The sequence below is a fragment of the Synchiropus splendidus genome, chromosome 7 (assembly GCF_027744825.2).
Source record: "Synchiropus splendidus isolate RoL2022-P1 chromosome 7, RoL_Sspl_1.0, whole genome shotgun sequence".
Classification (NCBI taxonomy): Eukaryota; Metazoa; Chordata; class Actinopteri; order Syngnathiformes; family Callionymidae; genus Synchiropus; species Synchiropus splendidus.
The window spans coordinates 12,112,288-12,140,276 of NC_071340.1; the positions used below are offsets into that span (position 1 = coordinate 12,112,288).

At 38.5% G+C, this 27,989-nt stretch overlaps 1 protein-coding gene across 5 annotated transcripts in view; it reads right to left on the reverse strand.

Moving 5' to 3' along the window:
• Positions 1–27,989, reverse strand: part of ccser1 (coiled-coil serine-rich protein 1) — a 98,071-nt gene that overhangs the window by 57,574 nt on the left and 12,508 nt on the right. For all 5 annotated transcript variants that reach the window (XM_053869515.1, XM_053869516.1, XM_053869517.1 and 2 more), the window contains exons 5-8: positions 25,284–25,374; positions 19,784–19,889; positions 6,910–7,084; positions 1,732–1,809 (exon numbers count right to left, since the gene is read on the reverse strand). In XM_053869515.1, coding sequence (XP_053725490.1) covers positions 1,732–1,809; positions 6,910–7,084; positions 19,784–19,889; positions 25,284–25,374 — 450 coding nt within the window. The remainder of the gene's footprint in view (positions 1–1,731; positions 1,810–6,909; positions 7,085–19,783; positions 19,890–25,283; positions 25,375–27,989) is intronic.

A 27,989-nucleotide genomic window follows, 5' to 3' on the forward strand; every position in this document is an offset into this window, starting at 1 on the left:
TCTCTGGGCAATACGCAAGCCCAGTGCACTCAAATTGAGGCTGCAAATTTCATTCAAAACGTACTTTGTAAGCTGAAAAACAATAGTCATGTAGCATATACTCTTTTATGGTCTAGTTTCTTTGCTGAGGAGGTTAACCCCCCCCCCCTTAAATCTGAGCAACATCTGTTTCCGTGTTTCTATTAAGGTATTGGAGTAGACAGAGTAGTAAATAAACATGTGAGCCAGACTCACATTTTATATTCACACTATGATGAAGCTTAGTTATATTGTGAGACTGAAAGCAATGCTGCTTCTGCACATAGTGACAGCAAGTCTGCTCATTATCAATTAAAAAAAAACAATCAATTATGTTCTGCACTATGACCACTGCCTGTTGATGTCATAATGTATAAACTCCCTCGATCATTTCTAATTCACAGTACGCCTTTATTTGTAGCCACTTTGAAGCTACAACCTTTTAAAGGGACATCAAAAGTTGAATATTGAATTGGGAAAAACTGAGTTAGGGGACGTGATTACATTTTTACTGGTGATCTGAATTATGATCTACATGCACAAATAATTTGAAAAGTCAGCACACTATAGTGAAGAATGAGGCCTTCTTGCTTTGTCTTAAATGCTGATCAATAGCAGGGTTTAAGGTGTTAGTTCCGTCTTCATTATCTCTTTTAAATCCAACTACAACTCCCCTGTCTGACATACAACACAGTCCCCGAATGGGGTTTAGAAAACACTGGTAAAATCTTAACCTTGCGCACACATCTTTTATTTTATCTCCCTTTCTCCCATATATACACCCACTCCTTCCCTGCAGGGATTAATAAATCTCATCTCCCTCTCGAAGGTTGAAAGGTCTGGCTTGATAAGGGGTCTGAGGCTTCTCAAATCGAAACAGCAGGACACTTCACCAGAGTTTCAAATTCAGTAGTCACATTTTTTGTTTGCACACTCCTCGTCCTTTCAGCATGATCCTGTTTGTTATTGATTGTCATCTACGCTGAGCCAGAAAAATGTATTTTAATGTTTGATCTTTATATGCCGCTCCTGTACATGTAAACGCAATGTAAAAGTGCAATGATGTTGTTGTAGATAATGTTTCATGTGTCAAATGATGAAAGAAAATGCTGATGTTTTAATTCCCATAGGTCAAACGACCATAAAGTAAGTAGCCCACAAAAATACTTACAAGAAGATTTCAGTGATGTTGCTGTTGTGTAATCCTGAAATAAAGTCAATTATGGAATGGATGGTGAAAAACACAAATAAACGCCATGAAAATGAAAAGGGACTGCACGGCTTGAATAATGCGAATTTTAGGTCAGCAAAGCAAATGGAAACACACTAAGGTTGTGACCTTAGACTAGAGAAAACCTTTACGAACAGAGCCCTCACAATTTAATTTGAAGACCCCTGGCCTTCATCGGTGAAATCTGAATTTCACCAGTCATGAGTCCAACTTTGCAAAAGGTACATTAGTTTCAAGACACTTTGATAAATATTTTGCCCACGTTATGTGAAAATAATTTTGTTCCCGATGTATCCTTATGCACTAAAGCTTCTATTACACTACTTAAATGAGCACAAACAAAACAAGTTTACACCAAAATAATCCCCAATTTATCTCAGTGACTTGGAAATTGTTAACAGTTATCAAGACATCAAGCCCGCTTGTGTTCATATTAGCATAACCATCTTGGTAACGGTATATAAAATAACAATGATGATTACCTTAAATGGAAGGGACTTTTCACTGCAAGGGCTGATGGGAAGAGACTGAAGACTACTTGCGGGGCTTGTCTCTGCACTCTGCAAAAAGTAAATAAACACACAGTTGAGAAGATGTCCATGCTCAGTCATGCTTTCTGTTAAAAGAAAAGAACGATAATAATAGGTACAAGCTTCCGGCGTCAAAATGCATTTGCAACAGTTCAAAGAAAAAGATCAACAATATTCACACGGGGAAAAACACTTTTTTTAATCAATCCTGAAAAGCAAATCCATTAAAATCGGCGAGGTCCATGCAGAACTTACACAGTGTGACATGGACCAAATGCATGTGTCCCACTGTAACAATTGAAGTTACCCTGAGAAATGTCAAATACTGGCCCTGGAAGAGATAAGTTGTTTATGTGTTTGGCTGACCTTTATAAGAAGAAGTCTGTTCAAAATTATATGCCTGCTATGGCGTCATGCCTGCGATGTATCATCATTGATCAAGGCATGTCCTTATGTAGAGCGTCGGGTACATTGTCAATGACAGGCACAAACTCTCCTGGGCTTTGTCTCTCCACACTGTCATGCCGTCACCTTCTCTCTTCCCAACAATGCACCCTCTGGATAAGGTCAATTCTGAGCACAAAACTGTCTACACAATCAGATATGGATCAGAAAGAGGCATTTAGATAAATTTAAAAAAGACAAAAACAGACAATAAATAGAAGAAAAGTGAAAAAGACTGATTAAAAATTGTCCAATAAAATGCAATGCAATGCATCTTAAAATGAAAAATTTTAGAAAAAAAAAAAACTCACCATCTGTGCTCACTCAATTAGAGAGTTGTGAATTTCAGTTGACTGCAATTCCTTTCAAGCCAGTCATAACTCGCTAACATTACTTTTTTTTTATCCTGAGGCAATGCCATGAAATTGAGAAAGTTTCTCTGCCAGGAGAATTTCAATTGAAGAAAAAAAAACTTTTGCTGGAAAAAAATAATAATAATGACGAGCAACGTTCTGGATAGATTTTGACAAGCTTCACGGGCTCTTTATATCTAGATTAAGACTAGATTAAGGCATCACACATGGCGTGAAAAAAAAAGTAAACTCACAGGGCCCAATGGTGCACGCTGGACGATGCTGTAAACGTCTACACAATGACTGAGTAGGTGCTGTAACAAATGTGGTCCTCACAGTTTTGCTTGATGCTGCAGCTGACACTGACAAATGGACATTGTTGTACGAAGCAACATTGCTGCACACGTGGACGGTGGACAGTGGCCTTTTGGAAATGTCCCTCTGTGCAAACGCCAAGATAAAGTGCTGAAAGTGAAATAAATCACGGGTCGGTGGAGTCTGTGCAGCTGGGGAAAATATGCAAGTGGGACAAATTTGAGGTGCGAAATCAACCTAAAACAATAAGACGTCAGATGTCATCTGGCAGACTGCTCATGCGGTTTGTGTGAAGATGAGTGATTTTCCCTTTCATCAGCTTAATGGTTTACAAAACATACGGAAAGTCAATTACATGTGGATGCTAGCTCTTGCTCTGTCATTAATCATATCATGCAAATATACGAATTGTAGGCTTAAATCACTGAAGAATCCTTTTACATACATGCATAGCAATCGCACTGAATTTTAAAGGACGTGAGCCAGAAGAATTACTGGCAACAACATGTGGCAACTACGAGGAATATGTCTTTAATCAATGATGCAAATAAAAAAGGGATAAAAAAGTTCCAGTTTGACAACATTCACTCGATGACAGCTGCTCAGGTGGGAAAGCCACAAGTGGAATGGCTGTGATATAGAATATCTACAGCTAAGTTAAATTAAAAAAAAATAAGGTGCCATATAATCTATAGTGACTGTTATGAAGGGGCAGCAAGCCAAATTTTTTTTTTTATTTAACTTGATTTTCATTACTTAAAGGCTTAAATATGCTATCTAAATTAATATTATTTTATTCCATAAGTTTTATTTACAGTTTTCTTGTCAATGCCAAGCAAAAATATTGGAAGTGGTGAATAATTTGGTCACATGATAACATAACTATTTTACTATCTTTAATAGCTTTTGAATATCCATCATTTTCCTTTGCAGTTTTGCTCTGACCTAATGCGGCCACATACAGGCAAAGGGTCACATGTGGCTCCCGGTGTTATACGTAATTCCCTTCCCATTTCTGTTTTACTTCTCTGGTTCCTGTTCGTCTTTTCTCTGTCCTGACAAAGAGACTGGCCTGTACCTGGAGGAGGCAATTTACCAATCAAGCCTGCTCTGAAGGTTTAAGGAATAAGGCGTCCATAAAGGCATCACAAGAAACACATCTCCATTTTGGGTACCTGTTGATCTGCCTGTGCTATTGCTCCGATCGCTTGTGATTTCAGTACTGATTTTAGTTCAGCGTTTTTGGACTTTCCTGGCATCGGCAGCACCGACTTTAGAGAGTTCTTTGATCCAGCTCTCTTGATTTCAGCTCTGGTTCCGGTTCTGGATTTTCTTGTGGTCTTGGCTTCTTGTCTCATCAGTTTGGACCAGTGGACCTATTCTCTGTTTGGATTTATTGTTTTTCTCCTTTTTGTGCTTAAAGACATACTCATTGACTGAGATAGAGACAATGATTTCCACGCTTATCAAACTTGATACACCCAAGCCAACTGTGATCTATAGGGGGTGGGGGTGACTTTGACGCTTGTTGATGATGAAAGGAAATTCCCAGAACTAAATGTGGATGAATCATTAGTCTGTGCATCGTCAAATATAAATCACAGGGGAGCAAAGAACAACCAGCTATATCAAAAGATGTGCCGACCTATCTTTCTCTATATCTTTCAATCATACTGTTTTCTTTTGAAAAGTATCTCTATATACGTCCCTGCGGAGCCATTGTGTTGCTGCTTCCTCAATTTCACTGATGGTCTCTGTTCTAATCTCGTCAATTTTGTGTCTACTAGAGGGATTCTGGGTAAAAATGTGATGATGAGAGAAAAGAGGAAAAGCCTTAATACGGCCCTTCCACCTACCTTTGATCAGATTTTATGCATGCACACGGCAGACAGCAAAAAGCTACCCCTCGATGCTTTTAGATCTATATCTGCTTAATACTCTCAGTGAAATATAATAACATCATATTATACAGGTCTGTGCCCAAATAAAAGACAGGAACAGATCTAAGGAAGGTTCACGTCCACATTATATATCTCAGCCATTAAGTTATGACCACCAGCTGCATTTTAACTTGGCTGAAAAATCCCAGTGTGAAATTAAAACCTAAAAAGGAAAGGAGTTTTAAGCATGAAAATGATTATGCAGGTCCAAAAATGGATTGGTAGCACAATACACCTCATTCATTCATTCATTGTGGGTATGTCCAGGGTATACCCTGTTGTCTCCTTCAAGCTAGACATGCTAAAACATTCTCCAAAGAAAGTTAACCCAACTCCTTTCTTAACAGAAAACCTTTTTTTCTACCTGCAACACACTTCCTAGTTTCTCTGCCAATTTCCTAGAGCCTCACCAGACTACCTTGTTCTCACAGTAATGGGACATGGTCACAGGCAAAAGCAGAAACAAAAAGGCCTCCAAACCAAAGATCTAATAGATGCCCAAACCCACTAGCTCAGTTCTCTACAAAGACGTTCAAGCTATTTTTAATTTGGATGTATGATCTACAAGACAGTGAGTGCATAAACGGTAAGTAAGTTGTTTGCAAGTTGTGCGATGACAGGATTTTTAAGAGACAGCCGACCACATACATAAGCAAGTGTTGAGAGAAATAAGACATTCTATCTAAATACAGAAGAATATAAAGATATCTATACTTCCAGCATCACTCAAGCATAGTCACAAGAGAAAAGAGTTTGAGCGTGGTGTCAAACAAATCGTGCTGTTCCTCTTATATCCAAACTTCAGGATAGATTTTCCCCTCCAGCACCTCCAGAAAAAGCTTTCACAGAGCACTGACTTCTGTGAAGCCTCAAAAAAATCGAAGAGCTTTATGTCACACACATTTCCATAAAATTGTCCAATGTAAATCTTCACATGATTTAGCTTGAAATCTGGCTCTGATTGACGATTACCTAGAGTTGAACAAATAGTAGGCCATTTTAATAATTGCACTCCCATTAGAAAAAGCACATTTGAGCAATCAGAATGACTATTGAAAGCTTTGGTTAGTCATTTGCAGGACAATAATGGCATGAATGTGCATGAGGGAGACACAACCTCAAGAAGTTTGTTTTTGGGGTACCTAAGTTCAATTATTTGAATCTCTACGACCAAACTGGAGTGGCAGACACTTTTCAACACCGTACTTATCAGCATCACTCTTGTAATTATACAAAAATAATAATTAAAGAATAAAAATTCTCTCATGTGTTAGCACACCTCACCAGCAAATACACACACAGTATATGAATACACACGTTCTTAGTGCATCAGTAAAGATTTCTTTCGAATAAACAAGCCACTGTTGGTTCTATCGTGTTTCAGTTGGTTTCTTCATACTCAGTTTTTAATGATTTATGGCATCCTTTTTTGTGTAAATTGCGTAAATTAACTTTTCAGACAATGATTCAGACAAGGCAGACAAAATCATGGAAGTCCTGCGGAAAACTAGATATTTATACCGATGTCAGTGTTTCCATGTGTTTTTAAAATTCCTAGCTAGTGGATTTTAACTATAGGGATGTCAACAACAGAAGCTTAAAAATATCTTTCTGACTAGATAATTTTGATTAAAAAACCAACTGGCTTGAAAATCTTAGTTTCACTGACAATAAATCATAATGAATTTTTCACTAATGCTGGCCATTGAGGGGAAGCCTTTATTCAAAGCAACTTACAAAAGTTCATTAATGGAGGTTGAATCTAAGAACGACAGGAGTCAAACCAAGGTACTATCATAAAAAAAAAGCTTTCAGTCGCTGAAGCTGGATCAGTTTAGTTGGCCATGACTACCATCCCACAAAGTGTCAAGCTTTCACAATTGTCATTATTCCAAGTTGAAGAAGCCGAGACTAGATTTTAGACTCCTTATGAATAGACAGAAACCACAAAATATACACGAATCAGCTTTAACTCACGACACCTGAGCACAATTTCAATTGCAATAAAGATTATACGCCACAGTCAATAATAAAATGTGTGCTGGGGTTTATAGCATGAGAGTTTGTCAACGTCTCACCTCCTGCAGAGTTCGTCTCAATCGCAGAAGCAATGTTTTCACAGCTGTGCAGTCCTGCTGCATCAGTCTGAGCGGAAGAGCTTCCAGACCTGGAGGTAATGGCTCGTCATCTCTCCCTAAACCCAGACCTGAGCTCCAATCAGCAGGTAGCAGACTGGTTGGGCGACTCTGTTCCCTGGAGAAGAGGAAGCATAGAACAAAGGGATAACAATTTAAAAGTCTGTGGATGAACACCTTCTCAATACCAAACCAACAACAGTCGCAACGGAATATAGACAAATAAAGAATGTCAAACAATGTCAGGACAGGTAAAAGAAAAAGCACGCACTTCATTTTGACGGAAATTAAGCATGTCCCTAAGAGTGAGGAGTTAAGAGAAATGTGTTTAAAATTGTCTAAAAAAAAAAACCTGGCTACACCTCATGTCTAGAAAACTTAGAACCAAAGGACAAGGCCATACCACTCTACAAATGACCCACATTCAGAATTAATCATCACACATCGGAAACATTTTATCGTTTTCATCTAAAAAAGTTTAAAAAATGTATTTTTTATGAAAACTTGCAGCATTTTCTTTTGCATTTTTAAATAATAACAAGAGTAGTCCAAGGGGATTTTGAAGAAAAGAATAATCTGAAGATTATTTATAAAGAAAAAGAAAAGAAAACCTGAATCCTTCCTGGCAGGAGATGACGGTGGTTTTACTTTAAGAATGACATGATACCAAAAGAATTCAAAGTGGCAGATAATCAAGCATATAAAGTTCATAAAAGCTATAACATTCCATCCCATCTTCTAAATCCTGCATCTCATCATCATTATCGTCTCACAGACATTTGTCACTGTCAAGTATGTTGATGTATAATAAACTGGAACGCTGGGTGATGCATTGCTGGTACCTCCCATGATTCAATTCACTGTCCATGTTCATGTATGTCACACAAAGTCACATCAATCCAACTTCAGATTTTAGAAGCCTTGTGTGAAAATGGCACATAAAATATTTCAAAAGTTGTGAAGCCATGGTATACTTCCTTAGTCAGCTTTATCTATAAACATCAAACATGGTGGGGACTGGGAAGACAAATGAACAATCTCTAGGAGGGGCATCACCCAAAGCAATGTTTTAATGAAGTGGCATATTTGGGAGCACACTACATTAAACAGTTAACAGGCCAGTGGAGCAGTGCATCTTTGGACTCCATTTCATGGCCTATATCCTTTATGTCACCATCAGCATCATCTGCTTAATATAAATGACTTATGTGAGGAGGAGCTGTCAACAAGAGTGCAAAGGCTTAATGACACACACACTACTGCTCCTCTTTTGTGACAAATCACAACACACTATTAACATTGACTTTACTCATAAAAAAAAAACTGTCTTCAAAGTCATTTTACATCACTTTTTAAGAGTTGAAATTTTACCAAGCAATTTCACCATTCTATACAACAATTTAAAGAAAACGTAAAAGTCTTTAAAATGCCATCAAGTGAATTATGACCACATAATTGACTTGAAGTTATTGACAAGGTATATTCATAACCCCAAACTTTCAAATGTACACACACTGGCTCGCACACACCTCTGTTAATTTAGTATCACATTTCATTCACTAAAACTCCTATGTCCTTCAGCCCGAAAAAGACCCAGGAAATCTCTGCATTTTAAATAATGCATGGAAATAAGAAATATTTGGTTCAAATTGTAATGTGCACCGAGTCCAAGACGACATTGATATGGGAGTCGTCATGGAAACACACACTGGAAAGCCATTGGCATACATGCTTGAATAAGCTTCGGAGGGTATATAATATGTTCAATGGAAGTGGGTGTGGGGGGTTTAACGTGAACATCTACCAAACGCTGAAGACAAGAAAGAAAACACAACAAAACATGATTAAAAAGCTGCTGTGCGGCACAAGGTGATAAATGGGTGAAGGGGTTCTGAGCATGTGGAATGAGGAAGAATGTGTAAATATTACCAAAATTGTATTCCCTCTAGTGATGTGTGTAAAACAACGCAATGAAAATTTGTTTTAATCATGAGCACTTTTCCTTCCTCCAGATATTTAGAGATATTCAGAGGAGCCCTATCCTTGCTGGCACCTTGGGATGGTCAAGTGTCTATCGACATTTAATTACCTTTTCAACTTATATAACAGTAACTTGCAAGAAAATAAGGATGAGTGTGTTCTTTCTGTGTGAGACTGATGGAGACAAACTGGCCCTGAAATAACCAGTCAACATGCTTGTCAGACACGGTCACAATAGACAAGCAATGTGGTGTTAGACACGTCACTTATAATTTAGTTTATAGGATGTTTCTAATCAAAAACAAAATCAACACCAAGTGAGGAGAAGTTTGTCCAAATACCCGATTGCCACCGATTCACCACTTGCCGCTACCTCTTCAGAATTCAGAACAAATTTGGAGGGCAAATTTCATAGTGTGGGCTCAGCATTCTAACAGGGAATCTATTGCACTCCCCAGAATTCTAGATCTTCTTTTTGTATTTAGACAAAGTTGTCGCCAAAAGTGAGTGTCGTCCTCCCCACTGACTCAGGTCTTTGTTCACTTCTTCACACAGAATCAATACAGACCCAACAGCCCCAAATCTTTCAGTAATCTCACACACTGGCCATTCCTTCACTCACACAAGCCATCGCAGTTCAGAAAAAAGCATGTTTACTCCATCTAAGCACAGCCTCAGATTCAAGGTTGATGAGACATTTCTTATTATTTACACACAAGCATAGTGCTGCAGGTATAGCAACAAAAAACAAATTGTTGTAGTCACTCAAAGGACAATGTATTCCATTTCTTAAAGCAAAATTCAGACACACCCCACACTCATGGTCTGCCTGTAAAGGAGAGGGGAGAAGAAGTCACGTCAGAAGAGATGCAGAGTTGAGGGGCTCAGAGAACCATATTCACTGAGATTTATAGTCATTTAGCGGGAAGGTGAGATGCCTTTCGTCCTATCCACTCAGAAAAATCACCAAATAAACATAGGATCGAAGCATTAAGTTGGACAGCGACTTCCCTGAAAGAAAGGTCCGTTGAGCGGAACAAGAGCACATCACTAAAATATCGATCAGCGTGAGCACACTCCAAAGACGCCCAACTGAAAAGGTCAAACTGAATTGCTCCCTCATTTCATCTAATGGTTTCTTTTTCCGACTCATCCTCTCTTATTCTCATATATACTGTTAGTCACGTCAACTCACCCCCTGTTGTCTCACTCGCTTTGAGGATTATTCATCCATCACACATCAATGCTGCGCCATTGTCTCATCCTCCTGAGGTTACCGTCTAGCTGCCATTTTTTCTTTTTCATCTGCCCTACCCTTCACCCAAACTACTGTCTTCTTTCTCAACACTTCTCATTTCAATCATATTTTGACCTCATCGCTCTGACAACGAGAACACTAAAGTGAGGCATTATCTAAGTCTTACGGTGTCCCCTGAGTGCTCTGCTCGACACTTCAGACCAGTGTCAGTGAAACCTGCTTTCTTTTGAGGACAGGTGATATCGTTTTAGCAGGGCCTACTTTCCTTTGTTAAACTGAAAATGTAGATGCCGCCTTTTGCAGCATGCAACAGAGGGTTTAGAAAACTTACTTCGTAGCTCAGCACCAGTTCAGCACCAGGTGATGAGACTGAAATTGGTGAGTCAATTCAGCACCTCAAGCCGGACAGTTAGTGACAACCACAGCAAAATAGTGTCATTCATGTTGAAAAACAATACAGTAAGTATGACTGTGTCCTTAAAAAAAAACAACTCCATCAAAACTTAGGTTTGAGTAAAATCCTTTCAATTCCAAATTCAACGCATGGTGAAAGATGTTCTACGCTAATCCTCATGAGATCTAAAAACTCTCCACCAGTTGCTAGGCATTTATTTGTGAAAGTTTTATAGACCCAATGGCAAATTGAAACCATTAATTCTGAAATCCCATATGCTCCTCTGTAGCGGTAAGTGACATTCAAAAATGGCATATTAAAAATAAAAATAAAATTTAAAATATCTTCATGCGGTCCAATTTGACAGACGCGCCAGCCTTGTCCCACAAACATCTCAGCTACACCATTTACACGAGAAAAGCAAAGGAATGGTTATTAATGGGGAAGTGAAGGGGGAAGTGAGGAGCTCAAGTCGAAGAACCCTTCGACTTGAGCTCCTTTTTGGTAGGCAAGCACGCCAAGCACACCGCAGGAGGGCCCTCAGTGATGACCACCCATTTTATATTTGAATAACAATTGTGGCAATTGGCCACGCTATCACAGGTAACATGCTGACTGAAGGCACCACACTTTCACTCCTCACACTAGTGCTACCTCACGTTGCCAAGCAGCAATCCAACCTTCCTTGTCTCCCAGCTGCACAATTTCTCCAGGCCAATCTGCCCCATGGTGAACTCTTGCTGCAGACAAAGATACCACAAAAGGTGATTGCTCCAGTTGGCCGGAAACTGAACCTTCAAGGTGATCTGTGTGTGTCTTCACCTGACTTTACTTCTACTTTCTCACTGCCTCCTTTAAGAAGCAATGCAACCACCGCAATTACATTGTTAAGGCTATTCCGTATCTGCTCTACTCCAAAGAGCATTAATATTAATACACAACAGCTCAATACATTGCACCTTAGGTTACAAATAACTCAACTTAGCCGATGTCTAAATAAGTTACACGGGATACCACATTAGCACTGACAGAGTCAGTGTGAAGTGCACCTACATGATTTGCTATATGAGGATCATGGAACGTCGAATGGATTGCTGAATGGTTTTGGTAATGTATTAACAAGATTAAAAAGAAGTAGTATCTGCGTCATCACTACACACTACTACTGATGTCTTAGAGGAATTAAAAGACTCTGACCAGAGGGATTCCATTTAGGCGATAATTATGTGTGAACATCACACTTCTGCAAAAGGCTAAGCAAACCATTTGACTACAGGAATTTACCATTTGGTCACCAAGTCATCTTATAATGACTATAAGTGTTTGAGACAATCATTAAAAGACGAACAGACGATCAGGGCTGCATTAAAGGCGGGATCCCGCAGCCTGGGAAATAATTAGGAGTTTAATGTCTGACTGAAGAATACTTGAAATTGTCTCTTGATTCTCTGGCAGTCTTCATCTGTGTAATAAATACCAATGATGAGTTGCTAATTATTAAAAGCATAACTTCAAGTAGTGTTCTGTGAAAGGAGATGAAGACCAGAGGAAACCAAGTTTGTCAATAGTTGGGCTTTTATTTTTGGACACTTAACACAATGCAGTGTGCACACTGTATAACAGAGGCATGAATACCCATTTTTGTCTAGTGGCAAACCTTCGCAGGTTCACTTAATAAGTTCTTTCTATTTTTTTCTGGAAATCTATCAGAAAAAAAACATTTGACTTTGAGTAGTAAAAGCTATCCAAATTGCGCCTTTATCTACTTAAACCAAAGATGGGTTGTTATGACAACCTTTCAGACTGCACTGACTTCTCACTCGGCTGATATTTTCACACCAATAAAACAATAAATAAAAACATCATCCAAACCCTTCAACTTCAAGTCAATACAGTCTCCAAAACAACACCACATGTTTGTATGGCATGCCCCCTTTAAAAAAATCTGTCCATTTCCAATAACGCTTAATTTATTACTAAATTACATTGAGAAACTAAGAGAACAAAACAGAGGCCAGCAGCACCAAATGGTTATGAACATGCAGTGAAAAGAAAGAGTACCATCTAAAACAGAAAAACAATCAACAAATTGATCTTTAAAAAAAAAGGAAAACAGGAGAATCAGAGACTCTAAAACACAATTCACAAGATAGTCCATTAATCCAATTTACACTCTCTACTCTGCTAAGTTGTTGTTGAGAACAATCAATTCCTGCTATTTAAATCACTTATCACGCCAACTTTAATTGCTACATCAGCTAGGACTTACCTACATCCTTGCCAAAAATGCTTCAAACACATACAGAGCAACACAGCTTTCAGCCTTCACTTCTAGTCAAACTGGCTGGCGCAAAATCATAGCCAATATTTCCACCACATTTCAACCTCAGGATCGGACACAGACACTTGCAGCTATGCTTCTGCAAACTGAGCTGGATGTGTTAAAAAAAAGAAAAGAAAAGAAAAGAAAAGGTGTCCTGTGTCAGACAGAGGACTTGTTTGACATCAGCATCGCTGGTGATAGTCTTTTACATTAGATTAGAGTGCCTTCATGTTAATCCACAAAGCTTTTTCTCTGCATTTCCAGCAAACACATATTTAGCAGTCCATTAGCTGCTAAAATATGTCTCTGCCTCAGAGTATTTTGAGCCATTCTTCGAATGACAGTCATCTGCTTCCCCTCCTCATTGTGGTGCGTCCCCCTTTCTCACAGATGCACTACAGTCATGGAGGAAGTACTACATAAACAAGTACTTCAGAGTATTAGCTTTGGATGGTAAGGGCCATTATACAACTCATGCAGCCTAGCAAAGGTAGCTTTCTCCTGAGAGGAAATATGATTGACAGGAGTGACAGCCAGTACCACACCAGTACCACACTTAGACAATCTCACATCAATACAGTTAAGACAGGCATTGGAGATCAACAGGTCGACAATGACGGTCTTCCACTTCGCTGATTCACATCCAGGTCAGGCCTAAACATGTGGCCATTTAAGGTTGCAATTCAACAGCATGAAGGTTTACATAATACTGTGTGTCATTGTTGCCTGCAGTTTTATGGAGAAGCTGCCAAAGTAGATTGTCTGATTCAATTGCACACACAAGCAGGTGCAGGATCGAGCCCAGTTAAAGACAAGTCTGTTCAGCGATGATAGATGTTTTACAGGCAGGGAGGCCGTTTCTCTGCTCAGGGTCGTTTGTCTTTTCTGTCACTCTTACTCTTATTCTCTCTTTCTGACTAGCTGTGTCACAGTGAGACATGGAGGCGCACACAGCGTGTCCAAATAGGTTAAATGCATTTGGTACACTGGTCAATGCTTCACCCCCAGTTCATGCAATTTCACACCTACAAGTGGGTTGAAATGGTACTGCACATTCATGAAATGGAGTCTGAATATAAGTCTCTTAAAATATTACTAAGCCTGCTCTCGATGACGCCTTTTCATCTTTCAACAAATCTTGGGTCACAGAAACCTATTAAAGAGAAACAGAAAACAATAAAACATCCTGAGAAAAGTACACTACATACACTGTCATACCTATGTATGGGGGGTTGGCCACAGAAGAATACAGGCAAATTTGACATACTTGAACACAGCCGTGGCTGCAGTGCAACAGCATCCCACTTCTGCTGAAGAACGATCGCCCTAATTTGTCGCTCCTTCGGTCTACCTGACAGACACGGCATACCTCATCTGAATTCAGCACCTGAGGCCAGGGACATTTAATGCTACCATTAAACTCATCTTCAACAAAAGTGCGTCTGTGACTAAAGAGTGAGCACAAGCCAGGCTCCAGGCACTGAACCTAATAGCCAAATAGAGTATACCGTTACAGAATGGGACAGAACATAAATTTAATGTCAAATTGTAGGAGAAACCTGTTAATTAGGAATATTCTCTTAACTCCCATATTATGTATGAACCCATTTTAGAAATAAGGTCGACTTGAGCACAATTTTTTGCTTCATTAAACTTGAGTGAGTAGCTCAAAGCGCCACCGACATGCCTCTGGAACAATGCATAAATATGCAGCATGAAATGATCAAATATCGTCTATAAGGCTGGTTCTGTTTACAGAAAACTCTGACTAACTGTAAATAAGTGTAAAACTATTAATTGAATCAAATTCTGGGCATGTGTCTCTGTAACGTCACTGTCAGTGCGTCCATTAACAAGCAGATTAAACAAAAAAAGCGCATCAGCTTCAGTATCAGAGGAGAACTGCCAAACCGTTGTGTGACAGCTGGATCTTCTACTGGTTCCAGTGAGCATACAGTATAAACCTCACCCCAAAGTATGTAGAGCGTCATAAAAAATGGATGAAGCAAGTTTAAAGAAAAAGGAAAGTTGCAACCATCAGCGCTGTCAGTACTCAGCAGTAGTGATGGGAAGATGAGGTTTCATGGCACAGTATTGAAGGGTTGATGAGGTTTCAGTGTCACCAAAAGATGGCACTGTCTGCTGCTAAATGCTTGGATGTTTGAAACTAAAACTCACTGTGATAAACGGTAAGCAGCAGTTCAGATGGAAAAGACACACAGACCAGCTGGTGTCAGTATGACGAAAATAATGTTGGCAATACTATGCCATTCTAGCACAGGCTGACTGATTTCCTCATGATCAAATCAGGCTGAGCAGCAACTCTCTCCAGTTCCTGTCCCAAATGTTGTTGGAATTTCCCTTCACGTTCTTAAAAGTAGGCTTCGGTGCATATATCTGGAGGAAGAACTGCGGGGACGTGCCCATGTGGGTGCATAATTCTCGCTGACTGTACAAAATCAGGTGGGATTAGGCAAATTGAAAGACATTGTATGAATAACATTAAACTCTTCTGTATATGAGCAAATTCTGTAATCTCAACACCTCAGTGGGGGACTGGAGGGTTTCACTGACTGAGTACCACTGTGTACTAGATAACCAAATGCGAGAGCAGCAATTCTTTTGCGGTCTCTTGGTGTTTTCTATTTCTCTACACTGCTCACTGTAAAAAAAAAAAGAAAAAGAAAAAGAAAAACAGCAAAAAATAGTACAAAATCTAGCACAAGTCAGTAGAATTAACGTCAAACTTTGAAAGGAGGACAGTAGGACTAATAGATACAGCAACAATTACAATGATCTATGGAAGCTAGATGACCAAAATCTATTCAGAGAAACATAAGTTACAAGTTTTGAAAACGTTTTACTGGCTCCTAATTTTAGAATTTGAAACCTTGTGTGTGTTTGTGAAATCTGAGCATTTCGAAGTGTCTCCTAGGATGGCTTTCTGCTTTCTTCTACGGAATAATCACTAGTTTTGAAAAGTGGAAAGACAGACGTGAAGCTCAACAAGCAGGCAACTGTTACCATAGAAACAGGAAGCTATATCACAACAGGTCAAAATTTAATTTCCTACTCTATTTTCTTTCCCTAAAGAGAGGCGTGTGGTAGATTCCCTACAGACAAAAGGACAAGATTTATCAAATAATTCAGGATTAATCAAGCTTGTGGGTGCCAACACAGATGTAAGTCAATAAATTTTGGTCTAACTTGACCTTTTTAGCCACAGAATACGACAGTAAACTATACATGAGATGAGGTTTGAGGCATTCGGGAATTAGGCAGATGTTTTATCAGAAGCTCTTATATGCCAAACTGTGAACACTAGGGATGCCAATTCATTGCTGATGTTCCAAGAGGGGTGCATCTGCGCAGATTCTTTATGTGGCACAAAAACGTATCCTGGCTGCATGCAGCGCTGACTGTGAGTTCCCAGTCATGCCACAACAGCGGGTCTTAATAGAGAACATCATCACTCTTCTTGCCCTCTTCGAGTGGCTAACTAACCTGAACAGCTCCTGTGATACATCTGTAGCAGACACAATTCTTTTAATTGCAGCACTAAAGCGACTTCTGAGCCAAGAGGTCGAGACGGAACACACGGTACACTCAGAGTCTGTCAGCACAGGTTTCACTGAGGCCATCTACACTTCACTGTCACTCTACTTATAACGCAAGTATAAGATAAGTTCTTACTTGGTCATAGGAATAAAGCAGTGTGCATGGAAGTGGAGAACGAGTAACCTTAATATAACTTAAAGTTCTATGAATACAGGCTGAGTGGTGACAGGTCGATGATGTCTCATGAAACAGTGCTCTAATATTCAGAACTCACGAGATGGCACTCATGGACTCAAAATAATGTGAGATCTCATAGAAATAGTTGTTCAGAGGAGAGAGAGTCATGACCTTTGAAAATTAGCACATTGCATCATGTAACTGGCATAATAGTTCTTTCACTGTTCACCTCATTTTTGGCCACCATTCAAATTAGTGCATCCCTGCTGTCACTGATAAGTAGCCATCAGACAACTTATGAACTCTTACTTTTAATGTATTTGTTCGATAAAGGGACAATGAAAATCACACGATTTCAATTTTATTAATGTATGTTTAATATTAGTCAATAATTTAGTAATAAATAATGAGCAGATGGTTGAGTGAGACAACCTTAAAAGCGTGTATTTCAATAGTATTGACAAAATGCTTACACGTGACCAAAAGACAAACTGAAAACACAAATGAAATCCTTCAAACCACAGTCAGAAGGACAAATAGAGACCACCTTCATCTGGACTTTTTTATTGGCCCGCTATGAATACAGCAAGAGACTTCCAGGATATAAAAATATTGTTGACAGGTTTGTTTTCCAGGAAGAATCATGAGGTTTTACAGCAGTAAATTATCAACAGTTATATTTGTTTTTTCAGCCAGTGGATTAATTGCTCATTGCCAGGTAACAGACTGGCCCCTGAATATCTGCACTTGTTTGTACGAACAACAATCAGCTGGGGAGAACACTATGCCAACAGCAGTCATACTGAGATGGCACAATAATTTCCCAAGCATTCGTGCAGCTGAATATTAAGAGAGGGCACTTAAAATATCTACTAAGAACAGAACATTTGGACAAATTTTATACTGAAATTTGCTGTTTATGTACAGTTAATCATACAATCTCAAACAAACAAACTCCCAAATTAGTGGCAAGATAGTGTCATTTTATCAACTGAACTATCATAAAGAAAATAAAAATAACCAGGAATTAATTTCTCTATTAAACTCTACATTGAACAATGCAAAGCAGAAGTAACATGAAGTGAAACACTGAATAAATCCCTGCAGTTAGCAAATATGCTGCAACATAATCATGCACATGTGCCATGGTGTGTTCTATGTGTTATTTTGAGCTTGTAAAACATAAGAAATAGTTGATTCCGTGTGCACACATCGCTTCAAGCCAAGATGAACCCTCAAACAGCACTTTTTTTACCTTTACCTATTAACAACTGAAGTGTATCCCAAGTCACTTGTGAGTTTTACACACCTACATTGGGCGAACAGAAGTCACATCAATAAGACCACTGTATAACTATATTGTTAAGCTAAACCCCCATCTTTTATAGTAGCAAAAGATGGGGGTCAATTTAAAACCACCAACTAGTGAAATCCTCACACTGACTAGCAACACCACTGTACAAATATACTGCATCACCCAGTGTGCATTTTAGGCAACACAGTGGCCATCTGGCATGTGCCAGTTTATTTTCTACATTACAAATTAAAAATCCATCAAAACCAACCATTTTCATAATTAAAAAAAATGCAGTGAAGTCACCACTCCTTTGAAACATGGGTTTGTCCTGTACTTAACGTGCAAATAACACAAGGAAATAATAAGGAAATAAGTCCACTGTTGAATCCAAAAAAGCAAGGATTGTATTATTTCCAAGCAATGGTCTGTTGATAAAAAATGTTGTCCTAAGAATGAGACCAGGCAATATAGACACAACAAAACATGCTTAACTAAAAAAAAAAAATATATATATATATATATATATATATATATATATATATATATATATATATATATAGAAATGCCGAACAATGCTGTCAAAATTGAAATGTTATGTAAAACCCAATTTATTATGTAACACAAGTTTGGGTTAGTTACTGGTTATGGTTATTTTAAAACATACAGCATCTTGCGTTCAGAATTTTACTGCTGGAATTTGAACCCTGAAGACATGAAAGCACGATGGATTGTTTTATGCTTCTGTGTCATATATTTGCCACGTTTCTATTATTATTGTAAGAAATGAAAGGAAATATTCACAGATCAAACGAAAACCTTGAACACAAACTCTCAACACTGTTCAATTTAGATGACTCACAAACACTGTCTAGACTTAGAAAACACCACTGTTTATGGGAAATTTCCGACACTTTCAATAATACCGAAGAGGGGGAAATACATGTTTGTTATGCACCAACTTCAAAAACAGTGACACAAACATGAACAAAGATGAATTCCCTCAATAACCAGAGTGGCGTGTATACTAAATCCTACTGGGGAGGGGGGCACTAAAAGGTGAGGTAATGATCTTTTACAAGCTTTCCCTACACTACACTACAGAGTATTGCTCTATATAACCATTTCACTAGCCTCTTGGTCCATTAAACGAAACAAGCCTTGTACAAGGAGAAGCTTTCTATCCGAGCATGTGCATGTGTCAGTGTGTGGACATTTGTGTGTTATAAAAACTTGTAAAACTAATCATGAACCCCATCGAAGGCAGGTAGGGGATGATAAATCGTCAGAGATTTAGAAACATCTCCAGAAGCAGTCCTCAGCCACGAATGAAATCTAGAATGTAGAGATTTAAATGTGTGTGAGTTGTCTTTGTGGTCTCGGCGTCCAATGCATGACAGACAAAGAAAGTGCGCTTCTTGTAGAGCTTGCAATGAAGGATCAAGTTGAAAAGGCTGAGCAGTTGATACATCCCAATGTTTACTGTGATTTACAACGGTTTGGGAACATCCAAATCATTCCTTCAAACCTATCAGAAAAAGAGGTAAAGCAGGGATGACCTCAGGATCATTGCCAATGAGATATTGTAATATTTAAAAAAGAACCACATAATTATACTAAAACTGAAAAATAAACAGCATCCTCATTGATTGTTTCTTCAGGGCAAGTTTGACCCACACCTTCTTTATGTAACTCACTAAAAATGTTCCAACAAAAGGGATCAATGGATCAACCATAAAGCCTGCATTTTTTGTGGCTATTGCAGAAGCTCCCTTCCTCTCTGTTCACCTCAGTGGTACACTTAATGATAGGCTACTAAAATTCGTAGTTTACCTTTGATTGGCATCTTTCCCTGGGATGCGATCTCCTGATTGATCCATTGGAGAAGGAAGCAGGTTGAGGCATGATGCGAGGGACTGACTGGAATTCTCTCTGGAAACTGAGTACAAAAACAAATCAGTCAGTACATGCAAATACGTGCGGAGGCACTTTCTAATTACCACAAGAACAACATCATTGAGTAACAAAAAACATTTGTACTTCCTTCATACAGGTGTAAGTGGGTGGAGGTTACACCAGGTATTCGGGGTAAGAGGAATGGGACACCCTGACAGGTCGGTTTTCGAAAATACCGGGATTCGTACAAATCGGAGTTCGAACAAAAATGTAGAGATTTTTTTGCTTCAGATTTCGAATGACAATCCAGAACTCAAACGCCCCCGAAAAAAGCTGGAAAAAAACATAATGTGCGTGGACCGATCAGTTGACCCACGACGCGCTTTGTTATTGTGTATCACGCAGCCTCTGTATGCAGTCGTGTCCCGTCTAAGCAGCTACATTTACTGACTGTTTTTCTTCATATTGAGGTGTAAAACCTTTTCTGTCTCCTCACTGGACCGTGGTAGAGTGTCCCTGGGGAGGTGCTCGCTCTCGACACCTCCGAGGCTGGAGCGCACACTCCAGGGTTTCATGTCCTGTGTTACTTGGTTTATGACTTTGTCACAGCCAAACTGCACAGAAGCGCACATTCAGAGCTGGACACGCACCGGGCACCTCTTCACTTCTGGAGAGACGTCACTCAGCGGCCACACACATAGAGGAACAGCGCACCTGCAGCAGACACTCTACATTCACTCCTACAAAAGACTATTTTAAGGCTTGGAACGCATTCTTTCTTTTTCCATTAATTCTAATGGGAAAAATCGATTCAGATTTCAAACAATTCACTTCTCGAACAGAATGGATTGTGGTCGAGAACCGAGGTATCACTGTGCGTATATATATATATATATATATATATATATATATATATATATATATATATATACATATATACATATATATATACATATATATATACATATATATCTATATATATATATATACATATATATATACATATATATCTATATATACATATATATCTATATATACATATATATATATATATATATATATATATACATATATACATATATATATATATATACATATATATATACATATATATCTATATATATATATATACATATATATATACATATATATCTATATATACATATATATCTATATATACATATATATCTATATATACATATATATATATATATATATATATATATATATATATATATATATATATATATATATATATACATTTTTTTATTTTTTTTTTCCATGGCAATTTTAAAAATAGCTGTTTCTGCCCCAAAATATTCTGCACAGTATGACGGAGCCAAGACGCAACATCATTTCGTGGGAATTTTCATTTTCAAGCACCAACTATTGTCAAATGTTGACCAAGGACCCGTCACGTAGCTGATGCTAGGATCGGGCTCTCCGCTAACTGCTGCTCAGTATAGCACAGGAGGATTGTAGATTCTGAAATAACACCATCTTTGAAATGGATGGTCGAGGATGGGCTGTAAACCTGCAGGGAAAGTAATTGTCTGTTGGTCATTTAATCCAGCTCCCGCAGCAGCGTCTTTCTCTCTTGGTGCATCTACACATTGGCGCTCAATCGCTGAAACAATTTAGCCCCCAAAATATTACTGGCAGAACCTGTTCTGGCACCTTGTTATTGCACATAAACTGCATTGAGCGTTTATATTAGGTGAATAATACTCTGCGGGGAAAAAATGATTTTGATTATTCTGATTTTGAATGATTTTTTGTTATTATTTATTTCTAAATTAATAAATCACAATTGGAATGTGAATCAAATAGGACAAACAGTTGCAATATAAACCAGAACCACAATATACATCGAAAAGCCCTTCAAAATAGTCGAGGCAAATGTTGAAATATGACAATGATGTATTTAACCACATTATACAATAGCTAAGCATATAATTTTTTCTACAATCATATTTGATTTTTTTTCTGTTTTGTTTGCAGGACTTCAATCTTTGAACGTACATTTCACAGGCATACTGCCCGGAGGTCATGGTTTATAATAAGGGCATCATCTGACATTTCTTTATGGCTTTATAGAAAGGTTCCAGTGTCTGCTTCTGTCCCTGTCTGACTCCGCAGTGCATGACTCACAGTCAGAATAGGACACCAGAGCCAAACACTGTTGGTCATAAATTGCTCTAATACGGTTGGCTTTTTAATAAAGGTACCAACAAGCCACCTGAGAGCATTAAGGTTGAGAAGTGCCGATTATGTCTGTGAGGTGACTTGGCAAGTCTCTGAGGTAGTGAGAGCATGAGCAGCCAGCAAAGAGCAGACCTCCGCTAAGCAGCTCATTTCTCGCTATTTTAATGTGATGGCGGTCATATAGAGACAACAGGAGCCAAATCGTCATACGTAATACCACACATGTACTCCTCAATCCCATTACAAATATTTCTAGAAAATGTACGGGACAGGAAATGGTCATGTGCACCTGAAGAGGTTCGCAGTTTAAACATTAAATAACAAAGACTGAATTGGGGTCTTTCAATTATGCTGCAGTCTTAGTCACCCGACTTTTGGAAAGGATTCATCAAACTTTAATTTCATGCTTCAGTTTGAAACCCATTTGGCGTATAAGTAAAGCATGCACACTTGTGTTTATTAATGATCTTGTGCTAATTTAAACTGAGCTTTTCCAGACTGAATCAAAGTGGAGGTGGGCGTCTCTGGTTGAGTTGTGTCCAAGTACAGTAAAATCAGTGGAATATTCAGAGCAAATTCTGCACGGATCGCAGTTTATTTTCCGTGATATGAATCCCCATCTGTGGTGAAGCTAAGATTATCACCAACAGTAAAGTAAGTTCCTTCTCCAAAAGCTGAAACTACATTTAATCTTCAGCCAAACAACATGTCTCCAAAAGTCTATTTTGCGATTCATCTGAGTTGCCACAACATCTGCAATTTTACATCACTACACTCATCAGGGATCAACATTAACCATGGGCCAGCGGCCCGTGACCACAGAAATTACTCAGTGCCAACCAAATTTCCATGTAGGTGAGCCTCTGCGGCCACCAGAAGACAAGAATTATGGTCCAACAAACCACATTAGATGACAGTAGATATTGAGTTCAACCATGTTCAGAATGCTAAAACACTAATGTTACTGTGGCTCTAGCATACCTGCTGTTTTTTTTTCTCCCCATGCTATTGATAACTGGATTGCGGAGGTACACAGAACAAATACTTTGATTTCAGTGTTTCCACTTATAGTATTCATCTAGTTAATGGATGGTGGATACATTTTTGGTTTTCATTTATCACTGAAATGGCCTTCAATTCAGTATGCATCTAAGATGTTGAAACTGAAATGACATAAATTAATCTATTTATAAAGTCAATCTGAGAAAATGGAGAGGGTTGATATTGGCATTGTGTTTGTTCGAATGTCTTTTAAAATGATCTTGGACCATTCTAGTACAAGGCAGTATGTTTCTGTTTCAAGAAAACTCTCATTGACTTGAAATATTTACATTAGAAAGTGTACATGAGCCCCGTCCATCAATTGTTTAGCTAAATCTAAAATCTTTCCTCCCCAGCCACGCCCACTCTGCTGTGAAGGGTCAGGGGTCAACAATAGGTTCTACCCACAAAAATTCAGAAGGCTCTTTGTGTTTAATACTGGTGAAAAGACATGGTTCTGCTCTGTATGTCTCTCTGCCACGTCTGCCTATGATGGTGGACACATTGCTCAGGAGTAAAACAGAGATCATGTCGCTCACAGACACATCTCTCTTGCATGGCTCGATCTCATCAAAGTAGGTGGGTTTGAGCTGTGCTGGCGACAGAGCCACATGTCATCACATTCACTCTTGTGACCTCTCCTCCACCGAGATTTCAGACGGGAGAGAACTTTATAAAGCAATGACTTTAAAACAGGGCATCATCATGTTGAGGGACTTACTGCGTCATGAAGTGGAAAGTATTTCAAACGTATGAGTGAGCAAATATGTAATTCAGAAGAATTGGATGCCAAGGGTATTTGTGTACATGAATATAGACACAATAAAACAATACACTAAAATGTAATCTATTGTACAAAGAGCACCTCTAAATTGACTATTATCATCATGTTATGTAGACTGAACTGAGTAAAAACTGTGGAACAGCAGAATGGTGCAGGAAAAAAAGAGTCACAAAATATGCCAAAAGAGAAGCGAGGGTTGAGGTAATCCCCAGAAATGAAGCATTAATGAGTGAACCAGAAACATTAATACCCTCTCTGTTAATTAACAGACTGTTGACAGACTCCCTCTCTACTGTATGTTTGCCAATCGTCTTCCCCCGCTGACTGATAGTGGCAACCAGACAAACTGAAGTATCTGTCAGGAGAGCAACCTGCAGTTGGCTGGTGTGTTTAAAATGCAAAAGAAATCAGAATTTAAACAGGCTGCAGCCATTATGGCAGTAACTGTAATGTGTAATTCTCTAATTCCTTTCCTTTCCATCTGAAATGTCAGGTGTAATTTGCTGTAATTACTCAGAGAGAAAATATTTTGATAAGTCCAGAGTTGTCTAAGATTATCAAACATGAATTCAAGACAAATACATGAACTTCTTGGCAGATCATGTCGCCAGATTTGCACAGGGGGAAGTTCACTATGAAACTATTGCGAACCACCATAATAGCGTCAACCTAGCTTCTTTACTTTGTTTTTGTCTTCTGTATAAGCAAACTTAGAATGTTATGTGAAAGAATGTTGTAAGATCAGTGGAAAAAAAAAATTTAAGCATCACAATCTAGCAAACAACTGGATTACATTATCGCCTTAGCACTGTAGAAAGCACTGTCTCATTCCATTAAGAACTGAAGCCTAAAACCATCCACCCAAATTTGTCATAGAATCACTCCAAAACAACTTAATATTCCAGAAAGGAACAGCGGTGTTCAAGTGTCTGGTGCTCCACGGCACACTACAGAAGACATTAATTCTACGCCGACATTCGCTTTCAACTCTGACACATGTCAGGAGAGTAGCAGTCAGACGGCAAGACAACAAAGGATTTAAATCACTATTAATGGTGCGGCAACATCACAGTCATGACACATTTTGAAAGATGCAGAGGAGAAAGATTTTTCATGTTTTTTAGCTGAGAGAATGTATCGTAATATCAATGTCATGAACTGACAGTGAAAAAAAATCAACAACAAAACATTGTGGGATTTGTTTTTAAGGAAAATATTCACTTAGAGGGACAGAAGTTTAGATACTTATTTATCGAGGAAAAAAACAGCCCAAACAAACTAATGCAACAAGAAAAGTATTGAGCTAAACCTAAATAATGAATACAACGTGATGAAGATGAATATAACAAGTACATTCACTGTCACAAACAAGCATTTGAAGCAAATAAAAAACAAGCTCTGAATTACCATGACGGTGTCGCTGATCATCTGACAAGTCCAAGTCCAACATTAGATCATCTTCATCCAACTCAGAAGAGCCAAGGTAGTTTATAACATCCTAAAAAACAAAAACAACACTTTAAACAAACAATTTGTACGTACATTCAAACAAAAATATTTCTTCAGCTGTTGACATATCAAATCCGACAAAACTAATGAAAAATGAAACATCAATGAATCACAGAATCATATTTGGTAGTACCACAGTACCTGAGAGTATACTACATATATACTACAAAATACAATAAAAAAAAGGATTACATGCAATTATGAGGAGGAAACCTTTGAAGCAAAAATGTTTGACTCGATTATGATGTAAGTAAGTCCGAATATGAATTCCAAAATCGATTGTTGAAATGGCTCGAGTGTGTGAGTGCACACAAAACATGTTTTATTGCCACTTAATGCTATCAAGGAAGGGCACTATGACGGCATAACAACATTTAGGAGTTTTAGAATTAAAAAAATAAAAAGAATACAGACAGATATCGGGAGTCATTAAAGTGAAAAGTTGGTGGTAAAAAAAAAAAAACCCCAAAAAAAAAGGAATTAAGCGGCAGACAAGCATGAGACATGCTTTCTAGGATCAGCTGGAACCGGCTGCAGCCCTCCACGCACAGTCTTTGATAGGTATACGCAGCAGAACCAGAAGGAAAGAATGATTAGACGGTGGTAATGTCTGCTTTACTTTCTCAGGAAAATCTAGCAGTGGATGCATTGTGGGGACGGCAGAGAAGGTCCGTCAACTGAGACGGGTTCTGAAGCTCAATACTGTCATCTCATGGTCACGCAAAGGACAGCAACTGCACAACGTTGATGGAAAACACCTTTGGCTCTGACGAAAACAAGAGCACGGCAAGACTTAACAATAAGCCATATTTGTGAGAGCATTGGGCAAAAAAATAGCAGTAAATTATTTAGCCACTCAAAAAAATAATATAATCACGGTGTCTACAGCAGAAAGGTGTCATGTATACAATTACGTCAATGGATTTTTGTCAACAAAAATGATTCACTTGTGCTCCAGATGGTTTATCCATTTCATTCAGTCATATTCACACTTGTCCTGCTGACACAAGATATTCATACATTGAGTGGCCAGAGTGAAAATGTCCTCATTATTATATGAACACTTAAACTGCGTTCATCAAGTTAGCACTGCAAAGACATATCCATTTCAGCCATATTGAAAATGTCTGCAGTATATATTCCAGACAGATTACATGTGAGCTCTTTTGTTATTTCCCCTCAACTGAATTTCACCAAATCCACCAGCTCATTTTAGGGATGCATATCAGCATAAATATTTATATTGGCCGATGTTAGACAGTTTGTATTCCAATGTAGATTGAGTAGCAAACTTCAGATTCCAATGGAATTTTTAAGATTTTCAGGTTTTGGTCCCTTTCATCCATTTCAGACAAGGGTTCCACATTTATTCACTTATGTTCGCATCCCGATATTTTTGGAATCTGCTGATACTGATATTATTACGATTCGATACCAGCTGGCAGACCAGTGGGCGGGATGGAAATTTCAGTGGACGACATGATGGTCATGATCGGCGCATGGTTCGGAAATTGCCACTGGTTGGGTCGTGAATTTCAGATCTGTGAATAATGAAGCTATCCCAGACAGAGATGTCTAAGCACCATGTCCCGAATTTATATGCCTTTTTATTTACTTTTTTTATCAGTTTTCTGAGGCTGTTAACTTCATGCATTCAAAAGACTAGCACCGTTCCTCTTTTATCTCAAACGTTTTGGATTCTTGTGAGAAAAAAATTCCCACCGGGTCAATTACTCCATACAGGCCAAAAACACGATCTACTATTTACCACCATTGATTTGGTCTTGTGAAACTTCATATCTTTAAATGAAATTCTGGATTTTGAGAGTTTTATTGAGTAAAATAATACCATTTAACAAGGAATATTATGATGACGAAGCAAATCACAAATCAGAACTACATCCAATAAGCAACCAAGTTTACCTCTTATTTTCTTATCATAAGCAACATCAGAGTGAGGCGCTGTATCGATTCCTTCTCATCCGATCCTGTGGAGCTTAGCTAGATATCAGAAAAAGGGAATTACAGAACAACTAAATAACCTCTCCAGCCGCTACTATAATAAAGCTATTGTGCGGCGTGTATTAGGATGCACCACCACTTTTATTGTTCCAGTGTATTCCTAAGGCAAGGAACTACAAAAGTCATCTCTATTTTCGCAGCAAAGAACCACGAGGAAATCTCATATGAGGCATTAAAGATAATAACTGCATTGGATTGTGAAAGAAAATAGGAACCAAAGCCGGTTAAATAACTCCACAGAAGTTAATTCCAGGCTAATTTGGCCGTTTTCATGCTGCCCTCTAGCCATGGAAATGCATTATTATGATTATACAATGTGCTGAGATGTTTTCAGGGAGTTAATAAAATGGGTTTAGGCTCTCATGCACAGACTTTCCAGCATCTTATCTGCGCTATGAAGCTCATGACAGGTTCATTCCTAACAGGTTGTGCATGCTGTCTTTCTATAGCACAGAGAACACATACATGGACAAAAGTTACGTATGAACATGCAGGTCTTGGCACATTCTCGGCAGTGTCGGCACATTGTCCCATACTTTGCTTTTTGACTTTTAAATTTGAGGCTAACAAGTATCTCCCGCC